The sequence below is a fragment of the Synchiropus splendidus genome, chromosome 13 (assembly GCF_027744825.2).
Source record: "Synchiropus splendidus isolate RoL2022-P1 chromosome 13, RoL_Sspl_1.0, whole genome shotgun sequence".
Classification (NCBI taxonomy): domain Eukaryota; kingdom Metazoa; phylum Chordata; class Actinopteri; order Syngnathiformes; family Callionymidae; genus Synchiropus; species Synchiropus splendidus.
This window is the reverse complement of record NC_071346.1, coordinates 12964004-12991589: the sequence shown is the minus strand read 5'-3', so window position 1 is coordinate 12991589 and position 27586 is coordinate 12964004. Positions and strand designations below refer to the sequence as shown.

Here is a 27586-nt window from a genome sequence, read left to right as displayed (position 1 = left end):
ATTATTTGATATATTATTATATATCAAATAATATTTTCACTGAGAATATTATTTGATAGAACCTGCGTATTTAGATGGAATATATATATATATATATATATATATATATATATATATATATATATATATATATATATATATATATATATTCCATTTAAATAATATATATATATATATTCCATTTAAATACGCAGGTTCTATCAAATAATATCGTCAGTGAAAATAAATGCATAACAACAACATGTGTGCGCGACCCTCGCAGGCGGAACCTTCAGCTCACGGACGGATTTTCCATCCGGACACATTTCGCTATCAGTACCCAGATGTCGTCATTCTATGCTAACCTTTAGCTTCTTGAAGCTATCTTCAGTCAAAACAAGTACTCAGAGCTCAGCATTGTAAGAAGGCAAATAGAGTCAGTAGTATATTTCGGTCTTTCTTAAGCTTGTTGGTCTTTAAAGCCCTGTAAAGGTCTGCTGTAACTCGGTACCTGTTCGAATTCGAGTGATATCAACACTGACAGGAGCAACACATGTCACTGTCACCAGTGCTGCTGTTGTTATCGGTAAACTGTTGACAGCCATCAGGGAATCTTTTTAAGGTACAGTATGCTCTGAAGTCTCCTTGTCTTTGTCTGTCGCATCTCTATGTTTTCCAAAAAAAAACTCCGTGTTGAGTCTTATAAACGTGACAGATGTTAGAGGTAACTCTCCTAAATGAACCTGTGTGTGACAGAATGACTACTATAAAACGTTTCAGTGTTCTACTCATTTATGATTATTTGAAAACTGCAGTTCATGTTATTCTCATGTTCATTCGATGATAACACTTGCTCGGCAAAGCATCAGTGTTTATCCTTTTTGATCGCTCATCACTGTTGCACAATAAGGCTGGGAATCTTAGGGTACCTCACTATACGATACGATATGCGATAAACGGCTCGATCGATCTCAATATGGTGATGCTGCAATTACCAATACATTGCTCTTAATAACCTACAGTTTATCTGTGTGTTTATGGAGGTGAAACAAAAACAAACAAAAGAAGTAATATGGATTCATCACATCATACATGCTGTGAGTCCACACTTTTTTTTGAACGATACCAGAGGGTCTTTCAACTGCACTTGCTCACTGGAGTCAGCTACTTGTGCTTTGGCGCACCCCTGGACGCCGGGTGACATCTAAGACAGTGACTGCAGAACGATGAAAGCGTGTATAGCGGCTGTACTAATAAATAATCTATGTAACAAGAGCATAGCGATAATATCTTAAGGTAAAATATTGCGATAGTTCGCGATATCGATATTTTGTCACAGTCCTTTTGCACAATACTGTGTGTCTTAGATGAATTTTTGCTTATGTGTTTTAGGAGCTCATACATGACCTACACTTATTTGATATGTACAAATAATCTTTGCCCTCATTATTAAATGAAGAAATGGACTGCAAGCCTGTCAATTTGACATGAATTATGGATTTAGTCATCCATCCATCCATTCATCCTCAACCGCTTATCCGTTGCCGGGCTGCGGGGGCAGCAGCTACTAAAGGTCACAGCAAACGCACTTCTCCTGGGTTACAACCACCAGCTCCAACTGGAGGATCCTGATACGCTCCCAGGCCAGTGAAGAGATGTAATCCCTCCACCTGGTCCTGGGTCAACCACTCTATCTCCTCCCAGCTGGCTGTGCCTGAAACAACCTTCAAAGGGCGGCGTCCAGGCGGATAACAATTAGAAATAAAAGCGTAATTGTCCTTGAAGACACAATACAGTACTGTCATTACATTTTTTCTGAACCCTGATAACATGCTTTACCCAATAGATAAAAATAATTTTAGATGTGATTCTTCTTTTTTTGTATGCGGAGAAAGTTTGCAAATGATCAGTGAGGATATTGGCTTTATATTTGTCTTTCACTATGCGTGTTAATGTTCAAATTGTCCCTAAACTTCACTGGTTTATTAGATTAACCAATACAAGAATGCAGACCTTCATCTGTGTCTTTGGGCATTTCCCATCTCAGGGGTTCCCACAGCAAGTTTATGTTGTCATGAAACTTCACGTAGCTGCTTTTAAACGCCCAATTGTATTATGTCTGTAACGATCTGATGCAAACACTTCCTAAACTGATTATGTATTCTCAAATATTACCCAGAATTACCATGGAGTTCCAGGCAGTGTTGATGGCGGCCGGTGGGGGGTCTCGTATGACCGACCTGACCTACAACACACCCAAACCTTTGCTCCCTGTTGGGAACAGGCCTCTAATCTGGTACCCCCTGAACCTGCTTGAAAGGGTTGGCTTTGAAGGTGAGTACACGTTTTAGCAAAACTTCATTGCAATTGTGGAACAAAGCACGTATAAACTCAGCCTACTATCAGAATCAGAACATTTTTTTCATCCCAAGTTTTCTGATTCAATTTCAACAAAAATCTTGTCTACATTTGTGATAGAAGAACTATTAAGAACATAATCTGAATATGTGCTTAAACACTGCTCTTGTGCTTTATTAGTTGGTTTTTATTTAGTTGTATTCTGTGGACAGCATGGTGTGACAGTGGCGCACACTGCAGCCTCGCAGACAGGCTGTCGATTCCTGCTTGAGACAAGTTTGGGTTTGGAGTTTGTGTGCAGTGTCGGGCTGTTTGTCAAATTAAATCGTGGTGATGATTTTGGATGTCCTGCAGTTCAACTACACTGATCGTCTGTGATATCTGCTTGGGACTGTTGAGGGCTTCAGATTCAGAGCACCTTGCTTCCACAAAATATTTGTGGGAAATAGAGAGGGACTCACAGTACAGGTACACACTTGTGGAGAAAGTGAAGCACTATTTATGCAGATATTTTCCTTAACATCATGAATAATAATAGTGAACACATTATTGATCAAAATAACTGGGTTAATAATTGTCTTTTCATAATCATACATACATGGTTATATTGTTTTACTGAAGTATTCTTGGAGGATGTTTTGATGTGATGTTTGTTGTTGATCTTAACTTCTAAGTTAACTTTTCATGAAAAGTTTACATTGTAACTGAACGCAGGCAATAACAGTGGTCAAAAATCATTTTTACAAAAGTGTGAAAGTGACTGTAGAAATGTTTAAAAAAAAAAAAGTTTAGACGTTTCTGTTATAGACACATAGTCTCCAAGAAGACTGACCTGGAGAGACTCTCATCTCCCTCCCTCTCTTGGTTGTGCGTCAAAGTCAAAGTGCCATCTGTCCAATACTTTCAGATTCCTGAAAAGGGACTCAGTAAAGCATGCATCCAGCTCACTTGGGACGAAAACAAGGGGAGACAGTACAATGGAGATGTCCTGGAAATTGGGGTTGGGGCATCTGTCTACAATCACGGGGATGTCCAATGTTCAAAATCACATCTCGTAAAACTCTTGTTTACGCCTTTGTTTGTGCTGCAAACCCACATGTTTACTCATGTTGTCCCGATTCATCATCGCAGAGCTTTAATATGGGATTCTTTAAACGCAGAATTCTTCATTTAATCCCCATAATTATCATGAAAAAATTGATTAGTGCCGCCTTTCTGTTTTGAAGTTTCCAGTTTCCTTCTCCCTCTCATCCCGCCTCTTTAATTATGAAGCCATCACAGCGAGCGCTGGGAGTTCGACTTATTAAAGGAAACGTGAAATCCCATCATCTACAATGCCTCAAATGTCAACACATCATCATGTCCTTATTCGTTCCTGCTGCATTGAATAAGAAAATGCTGGTCTTGGCTGAAAAAGCATTTCTTTTATTGCATCCGTTTGAGGCATCTCATAGGACCCGCAAATAATACATCTGGATTCTAATTCAATTCTCTTTGCTCAGTTACTAAAATGAGCAGTTTTGTGTGTGGACGTATGCAGCGCTCCCTCTTGAGCGACTTGTTTTTGGCTTCGCAGTCCTTGTCCTGCGTTCCATTTTCAGCAGCCTGTCAGCACGTCATCAGGCATTGTCAGGTGTGCGTCTCCTGCCCGAATTTACAGCCCAGAGTTTTTAGCTCTGATGCTGCAACATGCACGCCGGCCAGCAACCCTGGTCTTATAAAGGGATTTGTTGCACCGTGCTGTTCTCGCCGTAAACAGAGCTGCTCATTGTAAAAGCCTGTAGCTCGGCACCAGCAGGAATAAAAGCAGTTTTCTATACATAATCTTCATGTGTGGCCAGAGCTTTACTGTGGACGGCCAGCTCGCCAAAGCTCTGCTATTTGCTTTTACTAGACTGACAGAGTAATCGTGAACAAGCGCCTGCAAGAGAACCTTTCCTGCTCGCATCCCTTTTTTACATTATACAGTAGACTGTGGTGAGTGGTGAAACAATGTTGATTTATTTGTGAAATAAACATGTCAAACAATGTCTGACTGTGATGTTTATAGTTCAAGAATAACAAATGTAGCTTCATGTTTTATTGACGCTGTAGCATTTAACTGGAGTCACTTGTGAAAAATTGTTCAATAAAGAGATACAAAAGTGTAGGAATGAATGTCCATCATAATAATTGATAATATTTTTCATCATCATCTCTTCATAAATGTGTCAAATAACCGCCTTACATTTAAATTATTTAAGTCATTTAATTTCTCTATTAAAAAGAGTGGAATCTGAATTATAAATTGAATCATTCTTCTTGATGTATATCACAAATGCTCAGCTATTCTACATTTATATTTGCCTTCTTAAGTCGTCATTATGACATTAGTACCGAGTCACTGATATATTGTTTCTCCAGTCAGGTGCATTTTTTTTTTCGCCAATGTTTTATTTCTCTCTCTCTTTACTTTACTCCACAGAGGCGATTGTGATTACCACCAAAGAAGTCCAGAAGATGATGAGTTTGGACCCCAAAATAAAGATGGATGTGAAGATGAAACTAGACGTGGTTTGCATCCAGGAGGATTCAGACATGGGCACTGCTGACGCTCTCAGACACATCCAGCAGAAGATCAAGGTGAGCTCTTTATTTAGATTTTGTTTGGACCCTGATTTATTTGAGGATTATTGAAAGTCATTGATTAACAAGCAACCTGTGTGGACAAACAAAAGTATTTTTTATTTACCGTGTTGCTTTTACGGATCTTATTTCTGTTGTCTGTGTCAAAACATGTGAGTAACAGTGGGGATCTCTTGGGCATATGTTCTTGTTTTACAAACATTATATTGCAATTTATTTTGGCAATACAGTGAACCCTCGTTTATTACGTTCCAAAAATAACCTGCAAAATGTGTGAAGTAGTCGACTTCATTTTTTACAATTATGATACAATACAGTACAATACTGTACTATAGACTGAAACCAATCAAAGATCAAAACAAAGACTCCATCCTTACAATGGTCGTATTTCGGACAGTTACGTACAACCCCTTTTGCATCCTGGAATGAACCAAAGATTCATTTATTCCATAATGGCACCCAACAGTCGCATAGCTTCTACCTTCCTGCAGCATATCCAGAATCTCGAACTTCGTTTGTATGGAGAAGTTAAGGTGGCTCAGGCATTGTGTCAGGAGGCCTTCTGGATGCCTCCTGACACAATGTGCTGTCCAACTGGGAGGAGACCCTGGGGAGGACCCACGAAATGCTGTCTCTCGATTGACCTGGGAATTGACCCCTCAGAGCGGGAGGAAGCTTCCTTGGAGATGGAGGTTTGGGGCTATTAGTTCCATCTGCCCATCTTGAATAAATGAAAGGAAAAAGACAGTAACATACTTTGTCAAACGCAGTATTTCACACTGCAGAAAATACTACAGAATAGAAGCAGTTTCTGGAGGGATGAGAAAGAGATGAATGTTCTGTTTCCTTTAACATCTATTTCATCACCTTATGCTCGATTTGGTAATGGTTTTGATTTTTGAGTTCAGGTTTTTGAAGTATGATCTTGCGGCGCTTTGATGAGTTAAACATTGCTTTCAATTAAAATATAGTCAAGATTTGTTAAGTCAGATGGATGGAAAAGATGGAGACAGAGAGGAAGGATCCTAAAGATTTTGGGGTGAGTGGTGTAATGCTGGGATCACCACTGAACCATGCACTTCCCCTCGCTAGATGGGCAAACCCCCCGAGGTGCCTCAGGTTCACCTTCAAAAATGACTCACACCAACGCACATGCTGACATAGAATCCCTGACCCCCAGCCCCAATTTCCAGACCCCTCAGTATCCTGCCCACCGATCCCTCCCTTCCAATTCTCTCTAAACAGATGAGGTCATTGTTAATGGTCCCTGTTCTGCCAGTTTCACCGGTGTTCCATTTGTCCTCATCCTGTTGTCAAACACATCTGTGCAACATTTGGGGGGGTTCGTCACGCCTTGTGTATTTCAGTATTGACCGGTATATATTGCTCATTATGAGACTATGATTGAACCTTGCGATACATTACATCCAACACAGGCACACCCAAAATGAAACCTCACCCTCTGAACAAGGGCATGAGGTTTACCTGTCACCAGAGAGAGGAAAAACAAGACACCTGAAAACAAAGCAGATGATGCAGTCTTGTATTTTGGTAGGGGGCGTTGCAAGGATTTAAGTTTTCAAGCAGAGATTAGATGAGCATGATAGCCCAATTATTTACCTTCCAAACAGACATATTTGCCGTGCTCCCGCACTGAGCTCTATCTCTCACTCCTTATCCGCCTCAGCTTTTGTCGTGCAGCTTAACAGTTGACAAACATTCGAAGGACAAAGGTTCAACTTTGAGTCAGCACCCGTGATGGGCCCTGAGTTATTTCGCCTTCCTGCAATCGTTCAGCAGGCAGAAGAAACAAAGTCAATGAGGGTTTAAGTGTATAAAGGAAAAGGCACACGTAAACTACATCTTTCACCAAATTGGCTTAACGTGAAAGACCCGAACATGATCCGGAATATTCACCGTCTAATGCTTGACATAATACGATTTTCTGGGTGTAATCCCGCCTTTATATTATCAAAAGGGACGAGCGGGAATTGACTCCTGACTGCTTTAAGCAGTCTGTTTGATCAGTTTTACCCAATCCCCGGATGTTGGGGGTTGTTGGTACAAAAAGATGAGTGAGCGTGTGTGTACGTCTTTATGGCATTCATGCGTCCATTTGACAGTCTGAACGATTTCTGTGCCGGGATTTGGCGGGCCACGGTTATGGTCCTTCACTCATCACCCTCCAGTGTGTGAGTGTGTGTAACTTAATGCCTCTAATCTAGGTGGCTGCTCAAAGGATTAGAAACCCGACTATACTCAATGGGAGCATGCCAGAGCCTGTCCTGTTTAAGTGTGTGCGCCCATGTATGTGCCGTTACTATGTATTTAATAATGTACTCCGGGACATGGGCACTAAGAACTCATTTTGTGGATGTGTTCTAGGAAGATTTGACAGCGCACTGTAGGCTGTTTTTTTTTTTTTTTGGTTGTGTTCACAATGCCTGTGGAAAATTAGTCCTTTTAATCGCAGTAAAGTATTGGAAGGTCGTGTTTTGTCTGCTGCAGGATTTCCCTGGCCCGAGTTATTAATAAGTTATCTTAATAAGTACAGTGTGTCACCGGTGTGTCTGGGTTTGTTATATCTATGAAGTTGCATCTATGAGAGATTCTGATAATTATGTTCTGGCCGTCCTGCAGGTTTCAAAAACTTTCAAGATTTACATGACTCTGCCAAAATTAGTCTGTGACTGTAGATGTTTTTGCCTTGGTAACGTTGTACCGTGGTAGTGTGGGCTTGAGATTTAGACCAATCTGCTCCTGAGAAATCGACTGCATTCATACTCAGTCTTGTCTCAGACTTAGGCTCTTTGTTTTTCTTGACCAGTTGTGACCACTGCATGGCATCCTCCACTGCTTCAAAGTACAGTAAAATTGGTGGTCGCCTTGACTATGTTTACAATAACACCCCCCCCCTCTGTCTCACTCACCATCACACTGCCACATCCGAATGATTTTAAAATATGTTTTCAATTCCTGAATCATATGGAAACCAATGAAGTCTTTGGTTTCTAAAAACTGCCACCTGATTGCCACCCACACGCATATTAGTACCGTACACTTGCTCTCTCAATGTACCTTATTTCCTCGAGAAGAAGGAAAAAATGCAGGTTATTGATGGTTATATCATTTCTGTAACTGGTAGTGAACCTCCTGTCTCCAGTGGGTGTGATCTTGAACATTTTATCACACTATAGATAAAGGAATATGCTACATTTTTCCAGGACTGGAGTCATGTTGCTCACCAGTCATTCATCATTTTCACAAAAATGACAGGGTGTATTGTCGACCCTGGTCTATTGACAAATAGACTATTCCTTCTGTGTCTTGTGTTCAATTTGGTCTCAAGCTTGGGCTTGGTTTCACTGCTTTTCAGTCTCAGTATTGGTCTTGACTTGGTCGCTCCCCTTCAAAGTCTACAGATTCTCTGGTCTTGAATTGATTCTGGGTTGGCTGGTCTTGACTACAGCACTTATCCCGGGTGAAAAGGAAGTTGGAAGGTTTAGATTGGCTAAGTCTCAAACTTTTTGACCCTCACACGTGACTTTTCGAGGTGTAGATATCACTGGATCACTGACTCAGTTGACTCTCAATGCGATGCTGCTTGGTACATCATCATTTCTTGCCCAAATAATTCTCGAGGTGAACCATCACTGCCAACCTGCTGGATCTATTTGAACTGGCTGAAGCACTGAGTAAAGATAATTTCGTCCATGTTACTAGCTCTTTCAAAGGAAGTGAGACAGATCATAAACGGACAGCTGACAAGATTCCAGTTTTTAATGCGGAAGGTAGAATTCCATTGGCACTTTTAAAGCCCCAACTGCCTGGTGCTTTGTTTGTGGACCTTATGTTCTTGATATATTGATAGGGTTGGGTTTTGTTGTAAAAAAAAAATGCGATAAACATTTCTCTAAGTTTCATATAAGTAGCATGAGGAGTTTCTTATTCATTAAATTTAACATAACGTAACAAAAGAATCTTGACATTGCCCTTTTGTGTCAAGATGATATGCACTATGATTTAGGATAGATTTGGTGTGTGTGTGTGTGGTCCTGACCTGTCCAGAGATCAGAGCTGTTGAAAGCCCAAAGTGTCTCGGACTCTCCAGCTGACTCCACTCTGCTGTCGCCTCAGTGTGTGGGGATTGTGCAGCCGCCCCCTGTGCGTGCGTGCGTGCCACACGTACACACACTTGTGTGCCTTGAGTATGTGTGTGTGAAGAGAAGAGAGTTGAAAGGTCTCAGAGTCGCAGTGTCAGTAGATCTCATCCAGACACCTTCAGCTTTTCTATGGCAGCTTCCTGTCGCCAACTCCAGACCGGGTCGTGCTCCAAGTAGCCATTTGGTTGACAGCATGACCTGTGACCCTGCTGATACTAACCTCCTCACAGTCAAACTTGCAGCCACTTCAGCACATGGCGTATTTATGGCCGACCCAAACTTCATCTGACGGCAAATAAAAAAAGCCTCTTGATTTATCATGGCACGCTCACATTCTAGTCTTTCTGCAATTATGTTTTGTTCTTGTCACATTCTTCTGCCGCCTCTGTCATGCCACGCTCCTCCATCAAAGAGGTATCTCTGTCAGTAAGCAGCCTGATACTAATGGTGGGATTAGCTCCGATGCTGACAGCCCACATCAGTAGACAGACAGATGGATACTGAACATACAAGCACAAGTTTGGGCACACACATGTTCCAGCAGTCACACACACTAAAACACTTGCACATGCATGCTTGTAACGTCACCAGCAGCCAGTTAAAAGAATTTAACTGGCTGTTAGTGAAGAGTGCAGAGAACACATTTACAAAAGGAGAATGTTGATGCACGCTGTTGTCTGTCTTCATATTTTCTGAAATAGGCTTTTTAGTGAGTTTTTTTTTAAAAGAAACAATATTAGGTGGGTTCTCATCTTACTCAGGCACCTTTTAGCTGGCTGTGGTTATCAGGGTTTAACATGAGTCAGAGCTATGCTCCCCTGAGCCAGATCTGAGGTGTTCCTGTATCAGAGCGGCAGTCTAGTCTCTCCAAAGTACCCATGATCTTTATCTCCCTAATGGACAGAAAGCATAATGTCCTATGTGCATGCCTGAATCTCCTTAACAGGCTCTTTACGATGCACAGAAATGACTGTTCTCTGAGTCCGAGACCGGTTGTGTGACATAAACTAGGGGTTTACAGAACCAGTTCCCGATATGAGGCGTAAGAGGTCGATGAATGAGTAGGTTTATTATTGGACCATCATTGTGTGCCTGATGTTTGTGTGATCTTACGATTTTATTTTGATGTCTGATGATAATGTTTTGTTATCACCTCATGCTTTTCTTCCCTCCTCCTCAGACGGATGTCTTGGTAGTAAGTTGTGACCTGATCACAGACGTGGCGCTTCATGAGGTGGTCGATCTCTTCAGAGCGCATGACGCATCTCTGGCCATGCTCATGAGCAAAGCACATGAATACACAGAGACGATCCCTGGCCAGAAAGGCAAGAAAAAGACAGGTAAAGAACAGGCAGACGTTGATGTCCTTTTCCATGACAATGTTTTTTTTAAGGATGTCTGAAAACATTTTCCGCCACTGCGTTTTTATGCATTTTATGCATTATCTGGCATAGTCTATATATAGAATTGGATTTGCTCAACATTTTACTGTTTATATGATCTTAATGTGCTTTTACCAAACAGTTTATTTATTTCTGCATTTTCTGTCGTTTATTTTTTCCCCCCAGCTGAGCAGAGAGACTTTGTGGGTGTCGACCATTCAGAAAAGAGGCTGCTGTTCATGGCCAATGAGGCTGATTTGGATGAAGGCCTGATGATCAGGAAGTCCACCATGAGGAAGTGAGTTTGTTTGTTTCCAAACAGCTACTTTATCATCTATAACATGAGAGTCATTTTCATTCATTATGTTTCAGTCTGTTCATAATTGTTTGTTTCGTTCTTCAGACATGCTTCATGTATCTCCGGATTGTGTTCACAGATGGCACCAAAATATTACATTTCTCCTGAACTGGTACACAATATCAACAGTAACCTGTGCGCAGATTCTCTTTGGAAGTTTGGTCACAGAAATACTTCTCCAGGTTTCTTTCCAGGCCCAAAATTCATGTGTAAAAGAGGCATTTCTGGGACTTGTAAATACTTTATGGAGCCAAAGTCACCGTAAATTCCAACCAATAAGAAAACGCCTGGGCCAGCTGCTCACATGCTTCCCCACACAGGAAGAACTTGGGCCGGACACCATGTGCACACACACACGCACACACGCACACACACACTACAAACACAAATGGATCACTCCACTGAAGAATGACGGTGAACACATTCATCATGTGATGGCATTGATTTGATTGTTGTCAGCATTTTGGAAAGAGATGGAGGTCACTGCTAAATATTTAGGGCTTGTGTTGAGAGAGCTGAGGTTTCAATAATCTCTCATCATTTGTACAAAACTCACACTTGTCTGCATGGGATATTAAATAATAAACCATAAACCAATCAAGGAATATGTTTCAGTTTTCCATAAGCACTTCCATCAAACCTAAACATTACATTTAAGTAACACTGAAAGATCTTTTTAAAATGTGGAGTTAACGTGAAGAGCCTGTTATAGATGCTGTGACCCAATCTGTAATGACGTGACATAATATCAAAAAACTTAATGCAATGTGAGTTGCTTCGTGGGCTGTGCCGGTGTTTTTTAAAGTTTATGATGATGAATTTAAATGTTTATCTTGTTTGAACGAGATCAGGGTTTGGAGTCAAATGTATTTGCAAATGGCCATGACCAAGAACAGAGTCTGATTCATTGCACAGTGTATCATTATGAGTTGACATCTGTGATGTGTGTGTGTCGGTGACTGTGTGAGAGTCACTTTTAGAACCACATACATGAATGCCTTAAGTTTGAATTGTTAGTTTGTTATAAAAGTTTGTTAAACTCAGTATAACATTAAAATAACATTTTTTTTAAAGACATTTGGGAAAAAAACTTGCAAAAGCCGGCATTTTTAATATGATATTCAGATAATTGCCACAATGAAAAAGACCCAATGATCATCACAATTTGACATTTTGTCATGTAAAATTAGGAGGATTTTACTTTGGTCATATGAGAAACGACAGATTCTGCTGTTTGTATTGAATATGTTTCCTTGTTTTATACAACATGATACCTTTGCTCACGGTTTGATGATGATCTGATTTTATAACCAAAAAGCACTTCTGAAGAAGGATTTATAAATTGAAGTACAGATTGTGAGTGCACCTTCTCCATGTTTAAGTAAAGTGGAAACAGAACCGGCGAGGGCGTCGGCTTTCCACTCTGCCATAGCTGAATACGAGACTTTCTGCCTTTTTGTGTGTCTTCAGAGAGAATTTCGACTCCATTCTCACGATCTGCTGCTTTCAGTGGTACTCGAGGAACCTGTTATTAATTCAGAATTGAGTCATTGCCTCCGGCATTAAAACATTTTGTCCAATCGTTTTATGTATCATATTTCTGCTCGCACAAAAAAGCGATAAAATTCATTTGCGTTCTGGTAAAATGCAGTTATTATTCAACTCAATCCAACATTTGATATTTGTATTGCGTACACAAAAGAAGTGCACAAGCTTGTGTTCCAGTTGGAGATGCTGAGCAACGATGGCACAGGCTGGTTGTCTCCAGAAATTCCAGATTAATCCCAAAACACACATGTGCGCACCTGGGACGGCTTCATGAATAGCAAAACACCCACAAAGCAACATGTTTTCATGCGTTCAGATTAATCACCTCAGTGTCTTTCAACATCTGCTTGTGAAATGTTTGAGTCACCCTGGCGGTTCCCAATCACATCAGATGGATGTCAAAGTACGGGGTTTATGCTTATGGATTTGTGCGCGGTGGTGGAAAAGCTCTGCTAACAACGCTCCCTGCTGTTTAATGAAGTTCTGATTGTGAGGGTAAAAGGTGGAGCAGAACGTGGGCCGTCAAAAGGATGAAGGGGTGATGGAGGATTTGTTTATAGAAAGCTGAAGGATTACATGGTTTTCTTTCGTTCTCGCTTCGTAAATGTCACATGTTCTTACTGGGGGCCACCGCTGGGGTCTGTTTTTGAGTAACCGTGTGAAAGAGCGACCGTATCCAGGAGTGTGTGCGACCCCCGACTTTAAATATAAACCTGCCTCGCTGGCTATTTAGTCTATCGTCTACAGTAGCTGATGCAGGAGAATAGACAGGCGCACCGATTGTCTGAATGGTTTTCATCACGTTTCAACAGAACACTAAAGGGGCGATCACCTTCACTACATTTTTGTGCTCAGGACAAAATTGTGAATAATACCCTAACTACAGGCCTGTATATGAATATATGTCTCACTTGGACTGTGTTTAAACTGTTGGCCTCTGCGTGACGTAGTGTTTTCCCTGCCGTCCCACAGACACCCCAGGATGCACATCAAAACAGGACTGGTGGACGCTCACCTATACTGCCTGAAAAAAACAGTAGTGGACTTCCTTTCCAATAACAAGTGAGTAGTCAATGTGAATTACTGAATTTCTTTTCGAGGTGTTTCCCTAGCAGTCTTGCAAAACAACCTCTGAGACATGAATGGACTTTGTTGCGTGATCGACAGCAAGTGTCAAACAGACTGGGGTGGTGTGCAAGGCTGCGAAGGTCCTGTTGACGGCGTAGTATAGCAAGGTGTTAATTTGTTTTACAATGTGTCACCGAACAGGCTGTAAGGCCTTTAGCCCGAGCAGCGGTAACTGTAGCTGCCCACAGTCTGCAGGTGTTCAAACCCACAAGATGCATAAACATCCCAGAGAAGTTTCTCCGGATGGAATGGACTGCAAGTGTGGTTCAACTGGAATAGGGTCTGGAGAGCTTGATGTCAAATGGAACGCCCTTCAGCGTTGTGGATATTAACACCTGGGAGATCCAATGAAGGAGCCACTCACTACTGTGAATTTATGAGGAACACTTGGAGTCGCTTGGTGATTCTGGACTTAATTCAGTGGTCACAATTTTACCAGTTTGTTCCCACTCGCTTTGAAGGATCAAAGGATTTTTTAAAACTTTTTTCTCATTGTTTTATCTTATCATGTTGAATTTTTTCGCACCTTTTATAAGCTATCACGAGAAGCTGTCCATTTACAATAGTGGATTTTGCTTTCATTGTGATAAAAACATTATTTTATAAATATATACAGTATCTATAATATTTTTATACACACTCAAGTAGCACATCAAAATAACAGTGCCATTTTATTGCGTTTTTGTCTGAATGCAAGAAAATAAAAAATTGATATTCATTTTGGTGTTAAATTTAAGTTCAGAAGAGCGACATTACACGTGTCAAAGAAACAGTTGTGTACATTTCAATCAATTAAACTTTTTTTTCATCTTTTTCCAAACATCTTGTTGCCAGATATTGAAAATAAATGTTTTTATTTTGCTTCCTAAAAACTTTCACATCTGTCTCTTTTATTTGAATATTTTTGTGGGGGAAAAAATCATGTGCTTATTGAGTTTTCCCATCATGTTGACTGGGAAAGTATTAAATTTAGTGTGCCATGCTGTTTTGATGAAATGTTTCTGCCATTTCATCACATTTTTTCCCTTGCAACTGAAACACAGCCCAGTACTGTGTTGGATATCCTAAATATATATTGTGCTTGTCTTTGAGCCGATCGGTGGGTAAATTGTGTGGAAAATTGGAAACTAATGGAAAAGATCTTGCTTTCTAAGTTCACCACAAATGTAAACGCCGATTAATGAAATCCATACGAAAAAGAAATAATCCAGTCAAAAATATGAAACAGTTATTTGTCAACTTGAAATAAACTCCTCACATCTGTCTCCTGTTTCACGCGCCTGTGACAGCCACATCACTTCATCCTTGTTCTTATTTGGATTGAATATTCATTAGCCGAATTTTCCCCTGCATGTTCACTGTCATCGCCATGCTAACTGACTCATTTCTCTTCCCTGGCTCTTGGATCTCTTTCCCCCACTTCGGCGCTCTGTCATTCACACAGAGTATCTGTTGTTTTTCCTCCGTCATTCACATGGAAATTCTAATCTCCCTCAAAAAGAAAGTAAGGGAGCGGACAAATAAAGACGAGGCGGCGACGACCAGCGAGGAAATGACGACGAAATAAATATGACTCAGCTTTGAGATGAATTGTGCTTCTGTTTGATATATTTATTTTTGATTTTTCTTTCTTTCTCATGTCAGATTTATCTCATCAATCCGCGGTGAATTGGTTCCATATTTGGTGCGAAAGCAGTTCTCCAAAGCAATGAACAGTCAGAAAAGCAAAGAGGAGTCGGATGATCAGAGCGCAACCATCAAAGCGCCGAGCGAAGGTGATGACGCACACTGAACTCAGGATGATTAAACGGGTTTGAACATGAGTGACCGCATCACCATTGTTTTCTGGAAGGCGAGCATCACTCGCGAGTTTGGTGTGTGATTTCTCTGTAATTATGGTGTTACGATCATTTACAAATAAGCTAGATGATTGTGTATGTGGTTTGTTAAAGCACATTTTGCAACCGGTGAATTCGTTGATGTGACTGACCACTAACTGACTGCTTATATATATATACATATATATATATATATATATGTATGTATATGTATATATGTATATGTATATATGTATATGTATATATCCATATATATATATATATATATATATATATATATATATATATATATATATATATGTGTGTTGGACTTTTCCTTTTCTCAGGACATTCAACGCATTCAATGATTCAGTGATATAGGGGAGCTACCACAATTGAATGTGGTGTGAGTCCATGCTTGGCTGAGAGTCACAAGAACAACATGGCGTGACCTGCTCTCAGTGTCTGATGTTTGGTTGCCAGAGTTGGGCATCTTGTCCCGGGACGATCCTCTGCGGCAGCTGGCTCAAGAGCGCTCCTGCTGGAACGACCACCACGGGGACATGGGCGAAGCTTACCACGGAGGGAAGCTGCGCTGCTACGTTCACATTCTAGAGCAGGGTCTGTGCTTCCGGGTCAACACCTTAGCTGCGTACATAGAAGCCAACAGACTGGTAAGTGAGGATAGAGCCAACACTAATGAATATCTGAACTTTAACTTGGAACTTCTGTGTTGTCAGGCTCCGAAGTTGTTCGACGAACCAGCCGTCCACCCGTCGGCGGTCATCTCTGAGAAGTGTCAGGTAGGTTTTATACGTCCTGGTCCTCTGAGTCATTCTGAGCCATGTGTTTTTGTCACCCAGATGGGGTCAGATAGCATCATTGGGCCGCTGAGCCAGGTGGCCGACAAGACGTCAATAAAAAGGACCACGATTGGAAGCTCCACCACCGTGAGGGAGAAGGTGAAGGTCGCCAACTCCATTATCATGCACGGCGTGACCATCGAAGAGGGGTGAGGACACACATCTGCACACACACTTGCTCCCATGGAGAGGAAAAGAATATAATGCAACTTTTGCCCATCATCCATCACGGTATTTTTAATAATATCATATGACATGTTCATAATTTTTTGTTTTAACTCCATAAATCTATGTCTCAAGATATTTCTTGAACCGTAAGCTGATAATTTCAACATCTATCTCAAGTTTTTGGGTCTCTGGCATGTTGAATTAAATGAATGGAATTCATGGATTTTTTTTTTGTCATATTAGGATGGTATTTTGTGCTTTGACAGGCTATATATATATATATATATATATATATATATATCAGATTATTGGTACGTCTCGAAAGTCCCCAGTGCATTTGCGTATATTTGTGTGTGTGAATGCACCACCAAGTGTTTATGTGTGTGTTAATGGGAGGTGTTGCAGGTTTTGTTTTCGGGTCTCCACGGGGGTCACACAAGGAGCCCCGAGTTAACAATGCATCTATTGGTGTTCAACCAGCTAGAGACCAGTTCCAAACAAACACAGGACTGCTGAACTGAAACACTCGACATATATTTCATTCAAACTCTGGCCTAAATCAGGATTCCCACTGCTAATGGAATCTGGAGCTGCATCACTGAGAATGGAACTGCACAAGGGCTGAGTGTCAAGATGAAGTCGCTGGTGAAGGACAGACTAACTTGTTAGAGATGTTTTTGAAAAGGTTACTTTTATGCCTCATAAATATAATTTTGTACTTGATTTACTTACTCACTACTTCATCTTGCTCATCAGTTGGAGACACTACATTCCACTTCTCACTTCTGTCTTCAGATTTGGACTTTTTGTCTGAGTTTTTTGACCATTCTCATCATTAAAATGTGTATTTTTAATTCATTCTATTAACTTATTTATATGTTTCAACTAATTGTGACTTGTTACTAGCTGGTGTCGTCACTCAGACCAGAGGCTTTTCTCATTGTTTTAGCTTGGAACTTCATCCATGTCAACGATTTCTCCCGCATTTTTGTTGTCAAAACATTGTTTACTTTTTTTCATCTCATTTTTCTGCACAGTTTGTTAGTGCATAAATAATATTTCATTAATACCATGTAAAAGTTGCAAATGTATTCACCAGAAACTGGTCATTTTTACTCCTTTGGAGGAAAATCAAACCATAAAAAGTTGATGTTAACAATTTTCATCTGATTTTTCCTCCTTGTTAAAACTTTTTTTGTTTTACTGCTAAAAAAGTTATTTAGCTTCAACATTTGTCTCAATGTTGTTCTTTTTCTCCTCTAACTGGAGATTTATTTGACTTTCTTAAGTTGAAACTTTCTTTATTTTGACTATAAAGACACTGAAATCGTACTTTTGCATGTCACAGTGGAATTTGAAGTTGGTTATTTTTATTTGTTTTCCGTCTTTGGAGCAGCTCTGTTGCTTTTAAATGAGATGTATGATTATTTATGACACAATACTCGCTTGTTTTCCTCATAGAAAACGTCTAAGTCTTGAAGTCTTCCCGGTGGCATGACTGGCAATATGGGGAAAGCAGTGTCTTGTTCCTCAGCGGTCAATGTGTGATTTGTGTGTCCGAAATTGAACGCTGGGATTCACAAAAGGCTCCTTTAAGCTACTGTAGAATTAACATGTAGACCGTCAGCCAGAACTCTGATGGAAACAGACGCATCTTGGCTTCAAGTTTGGATCTTAATTCACTCATTCAAAGGCTCTTTCCCCTTTATCTACATTTCTTACTCCTCCCTCTCTTTTCTTATCCACCAAGGCCTCCATGCCATGACTCGCTCTCCCTCTCTGTTTTTCTCCATCGCTTCTCCTTAAGCCATTCAGGGACCCGGGCCAGCCGGTGCGGGGACCCTCATCATGGCCATATAGGTGCACGCACAAAGGCATAAAAGCAGGAGAGAGATGGGAGAAGGGAAGAAAGAAGTGAGGGGAAAGCAAGCAAGCAAGAAAGAAAATTGCAATTCTTTCTTTTGGGGTCTTTGAGGACATAAGAAGGAAGGAGAAAGAGGGAAAGAAAGAGCCAGTATGAGAGGATTAGGAGACCCCGGCCATGTCGCAGAAATCCCTTGCATTTCTGCTTTCTTTGTTTGGAGCTGACCACGGCTTGTTGACAAAGCGCCGCATGTTTGGGAAGGGGGATAGTAGGGGTCAACTTTACAGGGGGGTGGGGGCTAACGTGGATGTGTGTGTGACATGGTGTGGGATGTGTGTGTGTGTGTGTGGGGGGGGTTATTGCAAGGAGGAGCCCTGGTGTTAGTAATTAGTGGTGTTTCAGCTCCATCGCTTCTTTGGTGGTCCCTCCAGCTCCCTCTCGCACTAATGTTACAAAACTCCGAATCTTGTAATCTCCCACCACCACCAACTACCACCACCACCTCCTAAGTAGTCGCTCACACACACCTTCTCACACACATTTCTCCCACCCCAGCGGGCCAAACCACCTGAATAAAAGCGGCCAATAGAAACCTGTGTTTGCGAGGTGCAGTGGGCCAAGTGTGTGTGCGTCACTGGCCGGGCAAGACCCGCATGTGTTCACCACTGACCTCCCCGAGCTACACACACATTCTCGCACATTCCCCTTCATGGTTAGCCGCCACACAAGACCGTCTATGTCTCCCGTCCAAAATTTTTATGGTGATGATTTGGCTGAAGTCGAGCGTGTCGGTCCTGCCAGTTCAGGTAGTACCTCCCGGCCCCGCCAAAAATATCCGCACGCACACTCCACTCTAGGAACACGCTTGTTTAATATATATGGTAATGTCTTGTCGTCGTGCGGTGTTGATCAGATGTGATGAAATGTTTTTAAGCCGCTAAATGATGGTTTAAAGTTCCTGTGAAGCAGAACTGCACCGGTTTGACTGGGCAGCACCCAGTCCAGAAGTGCGTCCACATTTTGTGTTCGTGTGTGGCTCAGGTGTGTGGAAATGATCCCTTCAGAGAAAGTCAAAATACATTTTGGTCTCTTTGACACATGATCATTTAGATTCAGTGAGAGTCACATTTTCATATTTTGTCCATAATAAGATGAGAGATTTAGATACAATTTTCATCACTCGTGAATTTCGTGAAACTTTTCTGTCATATTTACTTTAATCTCAATTATTGTTTTTTTGATATCTTCCCCTCTATTTGTTCTTAAATCACCTAATTTTGCTGTAAAATAGATCTTTACACTTTGACCATTTCTCTCTTAGTTTGTACTCTGGTAACTTTGACTTTCAAAGTATTTTGACTTGTTCGATTTCAACCACCTCATCCATTTTCTTCGACTCTGTATTTTGACTTCTGTTTTTCCCCTCTTGTACTGTTGTGCTGCACTTGTTTTGATATTAATAATTCTGTTTTGGGATTTTTGTTTAAATCCTATGAATGGTTTTCTGCCAATGGGGAGCCTAAGTCCCGCCCATCTACTTCCTCCTCATGTAACTTATATGAACAAAAACTATGAACTGGACTCTGTGGAGATTTATTTTGTAATGTGGCTTGAAATATGCCATAGATCTCACATATGATGTCTGTGAATTTGAGAGGTACATTCTAATGCCGTGAGAGCACTGCTTTTCAACCGTCATAAAATGTGACTTTAGGTTTAGGTGTGTCATGTGGTAGCGAACTACAACTAGCGAACTACTTGTTGCAGGCTCCCCAGGTGGGACAAACTCTACAGTGTCAGGTCAAGTATTTAACAATGTCAGCTAATGTTTGCTGTCTCCTACCTTTGATAGTGTAGAACCTTTAGCTTCAGTCAGAGTCTGCTGGGTTGTCATACATGCAACGTTTTGTGGTTTTTGTGGTCTAAATCATTACAAAATTATACGATAAGCGCAGTGGAAACTCACGTCTTTATTTATCATTTAAATTGAGAGAGAGCATATGTGTGATCCAGGGCATGAGGCAAAGTGGACCATTCAAATCACTTTGATCTCCCACAAACTCCCATTCATTTTTTTTCCGTTGTTACGTCCCATGAACCGCCCGCAAGGGGCGGAGACTTAGGCTCCCTATAGTAGCCGGGATTGACTCAGGCAACGTGACCTTCAGGAATTGTGGGTAGAAAGTGAATTTAGCTTGTCTCATTTTGAGTTTATTTTGTCATAATTTGATCTTTATCCCGTCATAAGCGATATTACTATACTTTTTAATGTGGACTTCTGTTCTCCATGTTTTTGTATTTTCAACTTGTGTGGTTTTAGTGTTATTTTGACTTTTTCATGGTAACTATTTATTCTTGACATATCGTCAGATCAGCGTCTGTTCCATTATTTTCTTTACAAAGCTCATTGCATTCATGTTGCTGCCTCAAAATATCAGTCGAATGGCAAACAAAAGTGTGATTGTTGACATGATGATTTACTTTAATGACTTTGACTCTGCATGCTGAATGTTTGGATTGAACACTGTGTGCGTTTTCAGGTGCAACATCATCGGCTGCGTGATCTGCAGCAACGCTGTGATTGGCCGTGGAGCAGACCTCAAATACTGTCTGGTGGGGAACGGCCAACAGATCGAACCTGAAGGTGAGAACGCAACTTTTCGCATCCCACACTCACTCAGTAGCTGTATTACAAAACCACTAGCTCCTGAAAGTCCAACCTAGAGTCAGTCCTTCTCATATTATGCTTCTGTTTTCCCCCTTTTTTGATCGCCATCATTTTTCTGATCTATAAATATTGTCGCCCTCATTTGCTCCCACTGAGTCAGCAAATGTTGAAAGTGTGTGTGGCATCTTTCTGAGCTGGTTTAATCTTGAAGTCTGCGATAGAGAGATTTGTTGTACTTTTTTTTTTTTATTTCCTTAATCCTCTTGTCGCCAAAGCTCGCCGTGTGTGTGTGTGTGTCCGTGCGTGCGCGTTTGTGTGTATATTTGTATGTGTGTGTCTGTGTGTGTCACATTGATAGAGAGGTTAGAGAGCAGGGCCAGAACAGGACCACCCGGAATTCTACAGCAGCAGCCTCTAGCCACATCCAACAACACACACACACAGATACACACACACACACACGCACAAACGCACTTATAGAGAAAGAGGGCGAGCTCGGCGGCCGGTCTGAGCAGCCTAATTGAGTGAACAACAGGGTGCTCCAAGTAACAACAGCTTGAATTTGAGGTAAATTGGCCTAAAAATGTTTCAAACAGTTAAGACTTTTTGAGTCTCCCACTGAGCGATCGCTGCAACAAAGTTTTCATTGCCCTGCCGTCAGAACGCTGCCAAAATCGTATCGATGAAAGCTGCGGCTGCACGATTGTGAGGCGCACGGTGCTTAGCGGCGTGACGCCCCGCCAAGGTTCTTTGTGAGGCAATGTAAAGAGCTAGCAAACAACATAATCTCATTCTATGTTTCGCTCACATTTAAGGTTCATGTGAAATTGTCATGAGAATAGGGATTACACATCTTCCAGTTTCTCATACGGTTGTGTGTGACTTGGATTATTGCTAACATTTTGTGGAAAAAATGTCACAGTATTCATTCATTTAACTAGTCGTAAGCATTTCCTGTTCATATTGTTCTTGTATGAAGCGATGAAGGTGGCTGCCGTGCCTGGTAATGCAACATCAACTGACCAGATCAGTACGGTGGCCCCAAAGGGGCAAAAAAAGAAAAAAAGTTCACTGAGCTGACAGTGAAAATGTTCACTGTCAGCTCATCTATTTTGGCAGTTTTTAACACTCCCCATGACTTCAATGACTTTCAGGACCTCCGCTACTCACCACAGGAAATGCAACATCACAATTTCAAAATTGTTTTTTGTTTTCCACGTCCCCAACCCCTTTGATTCACACTTAGCATCACTTTCCTACCTGATTGACGCACCATCTGTCCAATTAGCTGCTATGAGTCAGACTGGGACACGCCCCTTTACCAGTCTGCGCTAATGTTGCTGTGGTTTGGTCAGAATAGCTATATTGCTGCTGTCAGCGAAGGGTTCCGCAGATGAGGAATTTTCTTCGGTGCGTTCGTGGGTCCCACTTAAGGTCAGGACACACACATTACCAGAAATAAACAACTTATTTTGAAGTGCATTAGCAGCATATTAGCCATGTCTTGCCAAGTCTGGCACTGATTCACCCAGGAATTATTCTCTCTAAACATCGACTACTTACTGATTATTGACCATAAAAACAAATAAATTGTTCATTAATAGTGAATATGCGAGCCCCATCCGAAGTGTTACAGTGCAACATAACTGACGTCAAGAAATGAAAATTGTCGTTCTGTTTTTGTCAATTTCCTTTTTCAATCGTGAGTCAGGTGCTGCGGTTCTGTGCTTCAGGGCCACTGTTCAACTCATTTGGACTTTCACTCTCCAAACCAACATAAACTTGCGCCGTGTTTTGAGGATTGTTGTCATTATCGATGACATTTGTGCCTAAGCAAACCCACACGCACCGACACATCACGAACATTCAATCTGTTGGAAGTATTAATGCATCCCAACCCAAAATATATTGAGCCACAAACTTATTCCTTGTGTGGAAAAGCTATTCGGCGTTAAACTCGCTCATTTTAAACAGCATCATCTGCGTTGTGTTGTGACACATTCGAGGACTGGTGAAGTGTATATTGGATATTAAATGATCGACCATTCAGGAATGAAAACTGATCATAATGAGTCCCCTCCAGATGGGTCTGAACCATGTCCAGTAAAATCTGGAGCTGCAGTCTGGTGGTCAGATGTTCTAAATGTGGTCTTCTCAGATGAATCCCATACACTCTCTCAGCGCCAGCAGGCTGCTAAAGACATTACACACCCACTCTACTGCGAAGTCTGCTCGCCTGGGAAGACCACCCCGACAGCTCGCGGCTGCACACACGCACAGGTCTGTCAATTGTTTGGGTTGCGCAGATACACACCTCTGCTTCAGGAGCTTTGAAAATATACACACAATAAACTGCTGTCGCTGAACTAAACAGTCCGCACACCCAGCCACACCAGACTCCGGTCAGGTCCGGCAGAGGACGGCCTGACCAGAGTCATTTTAAATTTGGTTACATGAAGGAGGATTCCAGCTGGTCGTGGCAGCTGCAGAGGAGCAAGCGGTGGTGATGAGAGAGATGTGTTATTATCTCCCTGACAAACTCGCAGTCCACCTGACTTTCACATTTCGCTGAGCACTTCATCAATATTCACTGGCTTCCTCTGTGTTCGGGAGCCACTGTACAAACCCCAACATTGTAAATTATTACAGAGGACTATTACAGCGCAACTGAAAGAACAGACTTAAAAAGTGCTGAATTATCTATTCAATTCACTGGTGCAGATCCGTCCAGTTGATGTCTTCTGTGAGGACAAAGAATTCATTTTATCAACGCCTTCCAGTCAGCAATATGTTTTAGATTTGCTTTCCAGCCCTGAATCTTCATCTTATAATTGTCCCTCATCTTCATCGCTGGTCCAGTGGCCGTTGCAGCTTTTCTCAAAATCAAAACTATATTAATAAAATTTAGATAAAATGCAATTTGAAAGAGTTATGTTTTGCGGAAAAACAACCTTGAGGAGCCTCGTGAAGTCGTATCCGGCAAGACTGCGCTGTTAGCTCCTGAAATGTTTCAACATCGAAAAGTTGATTTATTGAAAAAAAAAAAACCTTTTGTAAAAGGACCAAAAGTATTTTGCAATATTTACTTTTTTTTTTCTCCCTGAAACACAGATGTCTCGTTTCCCAGTTTTCCATCTAGAGTTTGCACGTTGGTACGGATTAAATAAACCCAGCTTCTCTTGATCACTATTAACCGTTACTCACTTGCTCCAAATGCTAGTCGACTTTTAAAATTAGTCGCAGACTGCCTCGTGTGTGGACCAGTTGTGATGTCGGTTATCTTTTCCGCGCATGGACAATTGGCTGTTGCGACCCAAAAGTATGCGAGCATTTCACAACGGACACAAAACACACCTCTCGAAACACATTTTGAGCAAAACATAAAACAAGTATTTACAAAAATGTACCTATATTTTCAATATGTTACCGCCGCCAAGTGTTTTCAACGGCATGTTTTTTCAGAATAACTTGAAACATTACAGATTTAGGAAAAAGTGATGAAATTTTTGGGAGTGATCGGCATCATTTTTTAGCCATCAACTCAGACGTTCAATCATACACACTTTCATGGCCGCCGTACTCCCTGGTGGTTTAGGATTGGGCTCCCTCACCAGCGTGGCCCACTCAGAGAATTGAGGTTTGCGCTCTCTTTTGCAGCTTATTTTTCGTCTTTGTATTTCCAACAGTACAATCTGCTGTGGCAGCATGTTCATCAACCTGTACACATCATGGCGACTATAGCCGACTAATCGTTGAGGATAGTCGGTGACCAGTCGACTATCATAGCAATCGTTCATTGCTGCCCTGGTATTCGCATCAGAAAACATTTTTATCAGCACTGCTGGCCCTAAAGCTTGCAGAGTACAGTTACGAGGTTGCAACTCCCGCTTTGCACCTGATGGCTGTGCCTTCGTAGCTCGACCCTCTTGAAACTGGTGGTTCAGTGAGTTTCACCTGGATGACGGCAGGTCAGTTAAGAAGAAGAAAGGGCAGAAAATATACTGCTGTGACGTAGTTAGTGGAGTGATGGACTGCGCACAATGCTATGTTTATATAGCATTTGAGACACTGGAGCGACTTGGATGATGAAGCATGTAGCTTCTAATCTTGACAGAAAATTGTCCAGCCCCTCGTATCGACTCACATTTCTCAAGAGACTCAGAAATAATGATTAATAATAAAACACTCAGTAGTTGGAGAAATGTGTCCAAATATTATGAGTTTGTTTTGGTGCAAATGATATTTGTTCTGGTTAAATATTGGGCTTTAAGACCTGACATCAAATGTCAAACGTCCAAATACTGAGAACTTCACTGGGAAAATAAATATTTAGTGTTTGGATGCTTTCCTTCTGTATGAGCCTGTCTAGTCATTGAATTAAACGGCAGGATCATGTGTTGCGCTCTCCATATTCAGCCCCTCTTCCTGTACCACGCCTCATTTGTCCTCCCATCCTCACAGCGCAGGATAAACAGGATCAGAACAACAGATTCCTTCACACCAGAACCTATGTGCGTGAATGGAACATTAGTCTGGAGCAGCGTTTGCTTTGGACCGGCACCGCGGGCCGGGGATGAAGGGATGTGCAACGGAGCAGCGGCTGCTCTCCTCAGACCTGACAAGCTGAAAGATTTTGGCAGACCAGCTTTCAGGCATCATCTGTTTCTTTTGTGAGGTTCAGGCAGAAGTCAGCATGAACTAAGTCCTACCACACCAGAACCGTCGCTGAAGGAAAACGGGAGTCTGATAGGCGACCATTGTTCTGCCTCTATTTCCATGTCTGCTAGCATCGTGTTAGGTTTCTTCTTATTATCTTCATCTGAAAAGTGGGATTTGTCTTTCTTTTCCTGAATGTTCTGCAGCTTCTAAAATCTCTGCTGCTTTTATCTCCTCTCCTTTCTTTTTCTTCACTGAAATGGATGTGTCATATCTCTGTTTTCTTGGAGCAACTGTTATTTGCAAGTAGTAGAGGATGAGTTGTTCGCATCTGGTAAAGGGCCTGGAAGCAAGTGGCCTGACCACTGGAGGGTGAGGGCACCCAGAGTAACTTGTGCTGTCCATGACAACATGCTGGCCTGCAAGACGTCAGTCAGTGGCAAGAGAAGGCTGACCGCAGTAGCCAGGGAGTAGCCGATGCAAGGATTAGTGCCTCAGCAAGTGCAGGGTAGACTAGCAACTGGAGGGGTGGTCTAACTTCCATGGTAGTTGTAGTAGAGACAACTACCATGGAAGTCAGAGGCTCGGCAAGGGACGTAAAGGACAGGCAGGTTGGCTCCAAGGCTGACAATGGAAGCCATGAGCCACCCTGCTTTTCACAGTCTTCAACCCATTTTCCAAGGAATAATACAATTGTGATGTACCTCATCCCTAAATTACACCGAGTCCAGAAGCGGTGTGAGGGTGGTGCGAAGGCGGAGCTTTTTCAATTGTTTTCACTTTAGAGATTTAGGCAATGTTTCGGTGCTCTGCGCAGCACCCCAGCGAAGAGAATGTCAGACAGGAAATCAGCAAGCGAATAGCCATGTGAATCCTTGAAATTTTCATAATAAAAAAAAACTATGTGTAGACATTCACATTTTACTGTGAAAGTGCCGTGTAAACGTTATACGTCATTACCGGCAAACGTGACTACAAAGGGGCCTCTATAAAGACATCACCTCTTTCACTCCATGAAGTACCACGAGCCTTGGCGATTCTCACGTGATCCAATACTCGCATGACCGAGTGGATGACAACCACTTGGCTCCGCACCACTGTGCTTCACATCCCCGTTCCTGGTGGAAATTGCGCCAACTCAGCATTCCTCCACCACCATTCCCAGTGGAAATTCGGGGTAAGGGGGATATGCTGGCGCCCCAGCTCAATAAGCTTGCCAGACCACGCTTACTGGAGGTACTGGCTAAGCTAACCCTCATCCCCAGCTCAGTGGCCGACCACACCAGACAGACAACTAACCCCACTAACTACAGAGCTAACACCTCCTTAACTGCAACAGGACCACCTACACTAGAAAGCCTACCACGGTGAGGTGCCAAGACCTGGATGGAGAGATTCAATAAGCAATGTGTTTTTAACTGAATGGTGCACCCCCGACAGTTCAGCACCTGTACTTCAGGCTTTGTTTACAACAAAAGATCTTGGGATTAAATTTAACTTAATGTTACTCTCTCTGTCTGCAGCCAAAAGGACGAATGAGGTCATTGTTGGAATGGACCAGCTGATGGAGATCTAGCTCCCACCGGGAGTAGAATTATCATCACCCCATTACCCCATTAAAGAGCAGCAACACACTGAAGTGACCGAGTCTGCACGCTGCACAACAACGTGGAGTTCTTGACGTTTTTTTTAAAGATATGTCTGAATAAAGACGTTTCTGCTGCAACATTTTCCCTTGTGTTTCTTTGTAGATCTGAGCAGTTCTTCGGGTTTTGAGTGGCGGAGGAAGACGTTGAATGTGTGAGTTTGTCACACACTTGGGCGGCAATAAAGAGATGTGCAGTCAAAGTAGTGGGAGGGGCGACCACAATGGCATGGAGGCGAGGAGGGGGACTTGTTTAAGTTTATTTGTACACAAAAAATGGTGTATGTGAAGGTCCGGGACCACCCAGCAGGATCATGTGTCAGTTAACGCCGACGCACACAAAGAGCAGAGGCGGAAAGCGCCT

At 41.9% G+C, this 27586-nt stretch overlaps 1 protein-coding gene across 2 annotated transcripts; it reads left to right on the top strand.

Moving 5' to 3' along the window:
• Window positions 1-306: 306 nt before the first annotated feature.
• Window positions 307-27277, top strand: eif2b3 (eukaryotic translation initiation factor 2B, subunit 3 gamma). Of its 2 annotated transcripts, none has more exons than XM_053884287.1 (12): window positions 307-601; window positions 2159-2313; window positions 4802-4959; window positions 10306-10465; window positions 10694-10805; window positions 13386-13475; window positions 15186-15316; window positions 15842-16032; window positions 16099-16161; window positions 16222-16370; window positions 20794-20897; window positions 27101-27277. In XM_053884287.1, the coding sequence occupies exons 2-12, from the start codon at window positions 2166-2168 to the stop codon at window positions 27151-27153; spliced, it is 1359 nt and encodes a 452-aa protein (XP_053740262.1). In that variant the 5' UTR covers window positions 307-601; window positions 2159-2165; the 3' UTR covers window positions 27154-27277. The 2 variants fall into 2 exon arrangements, with proteins under 2 accessions (XP_053740262.1, XP_053740261.1); XM_053884286.1 differs by lacking the exon at window positions 307-601 and adding an exon at window positions 927-1076.
• The last annotated feature ends 309 nt before the right edge of the window (window positions 27278-27586 follow it).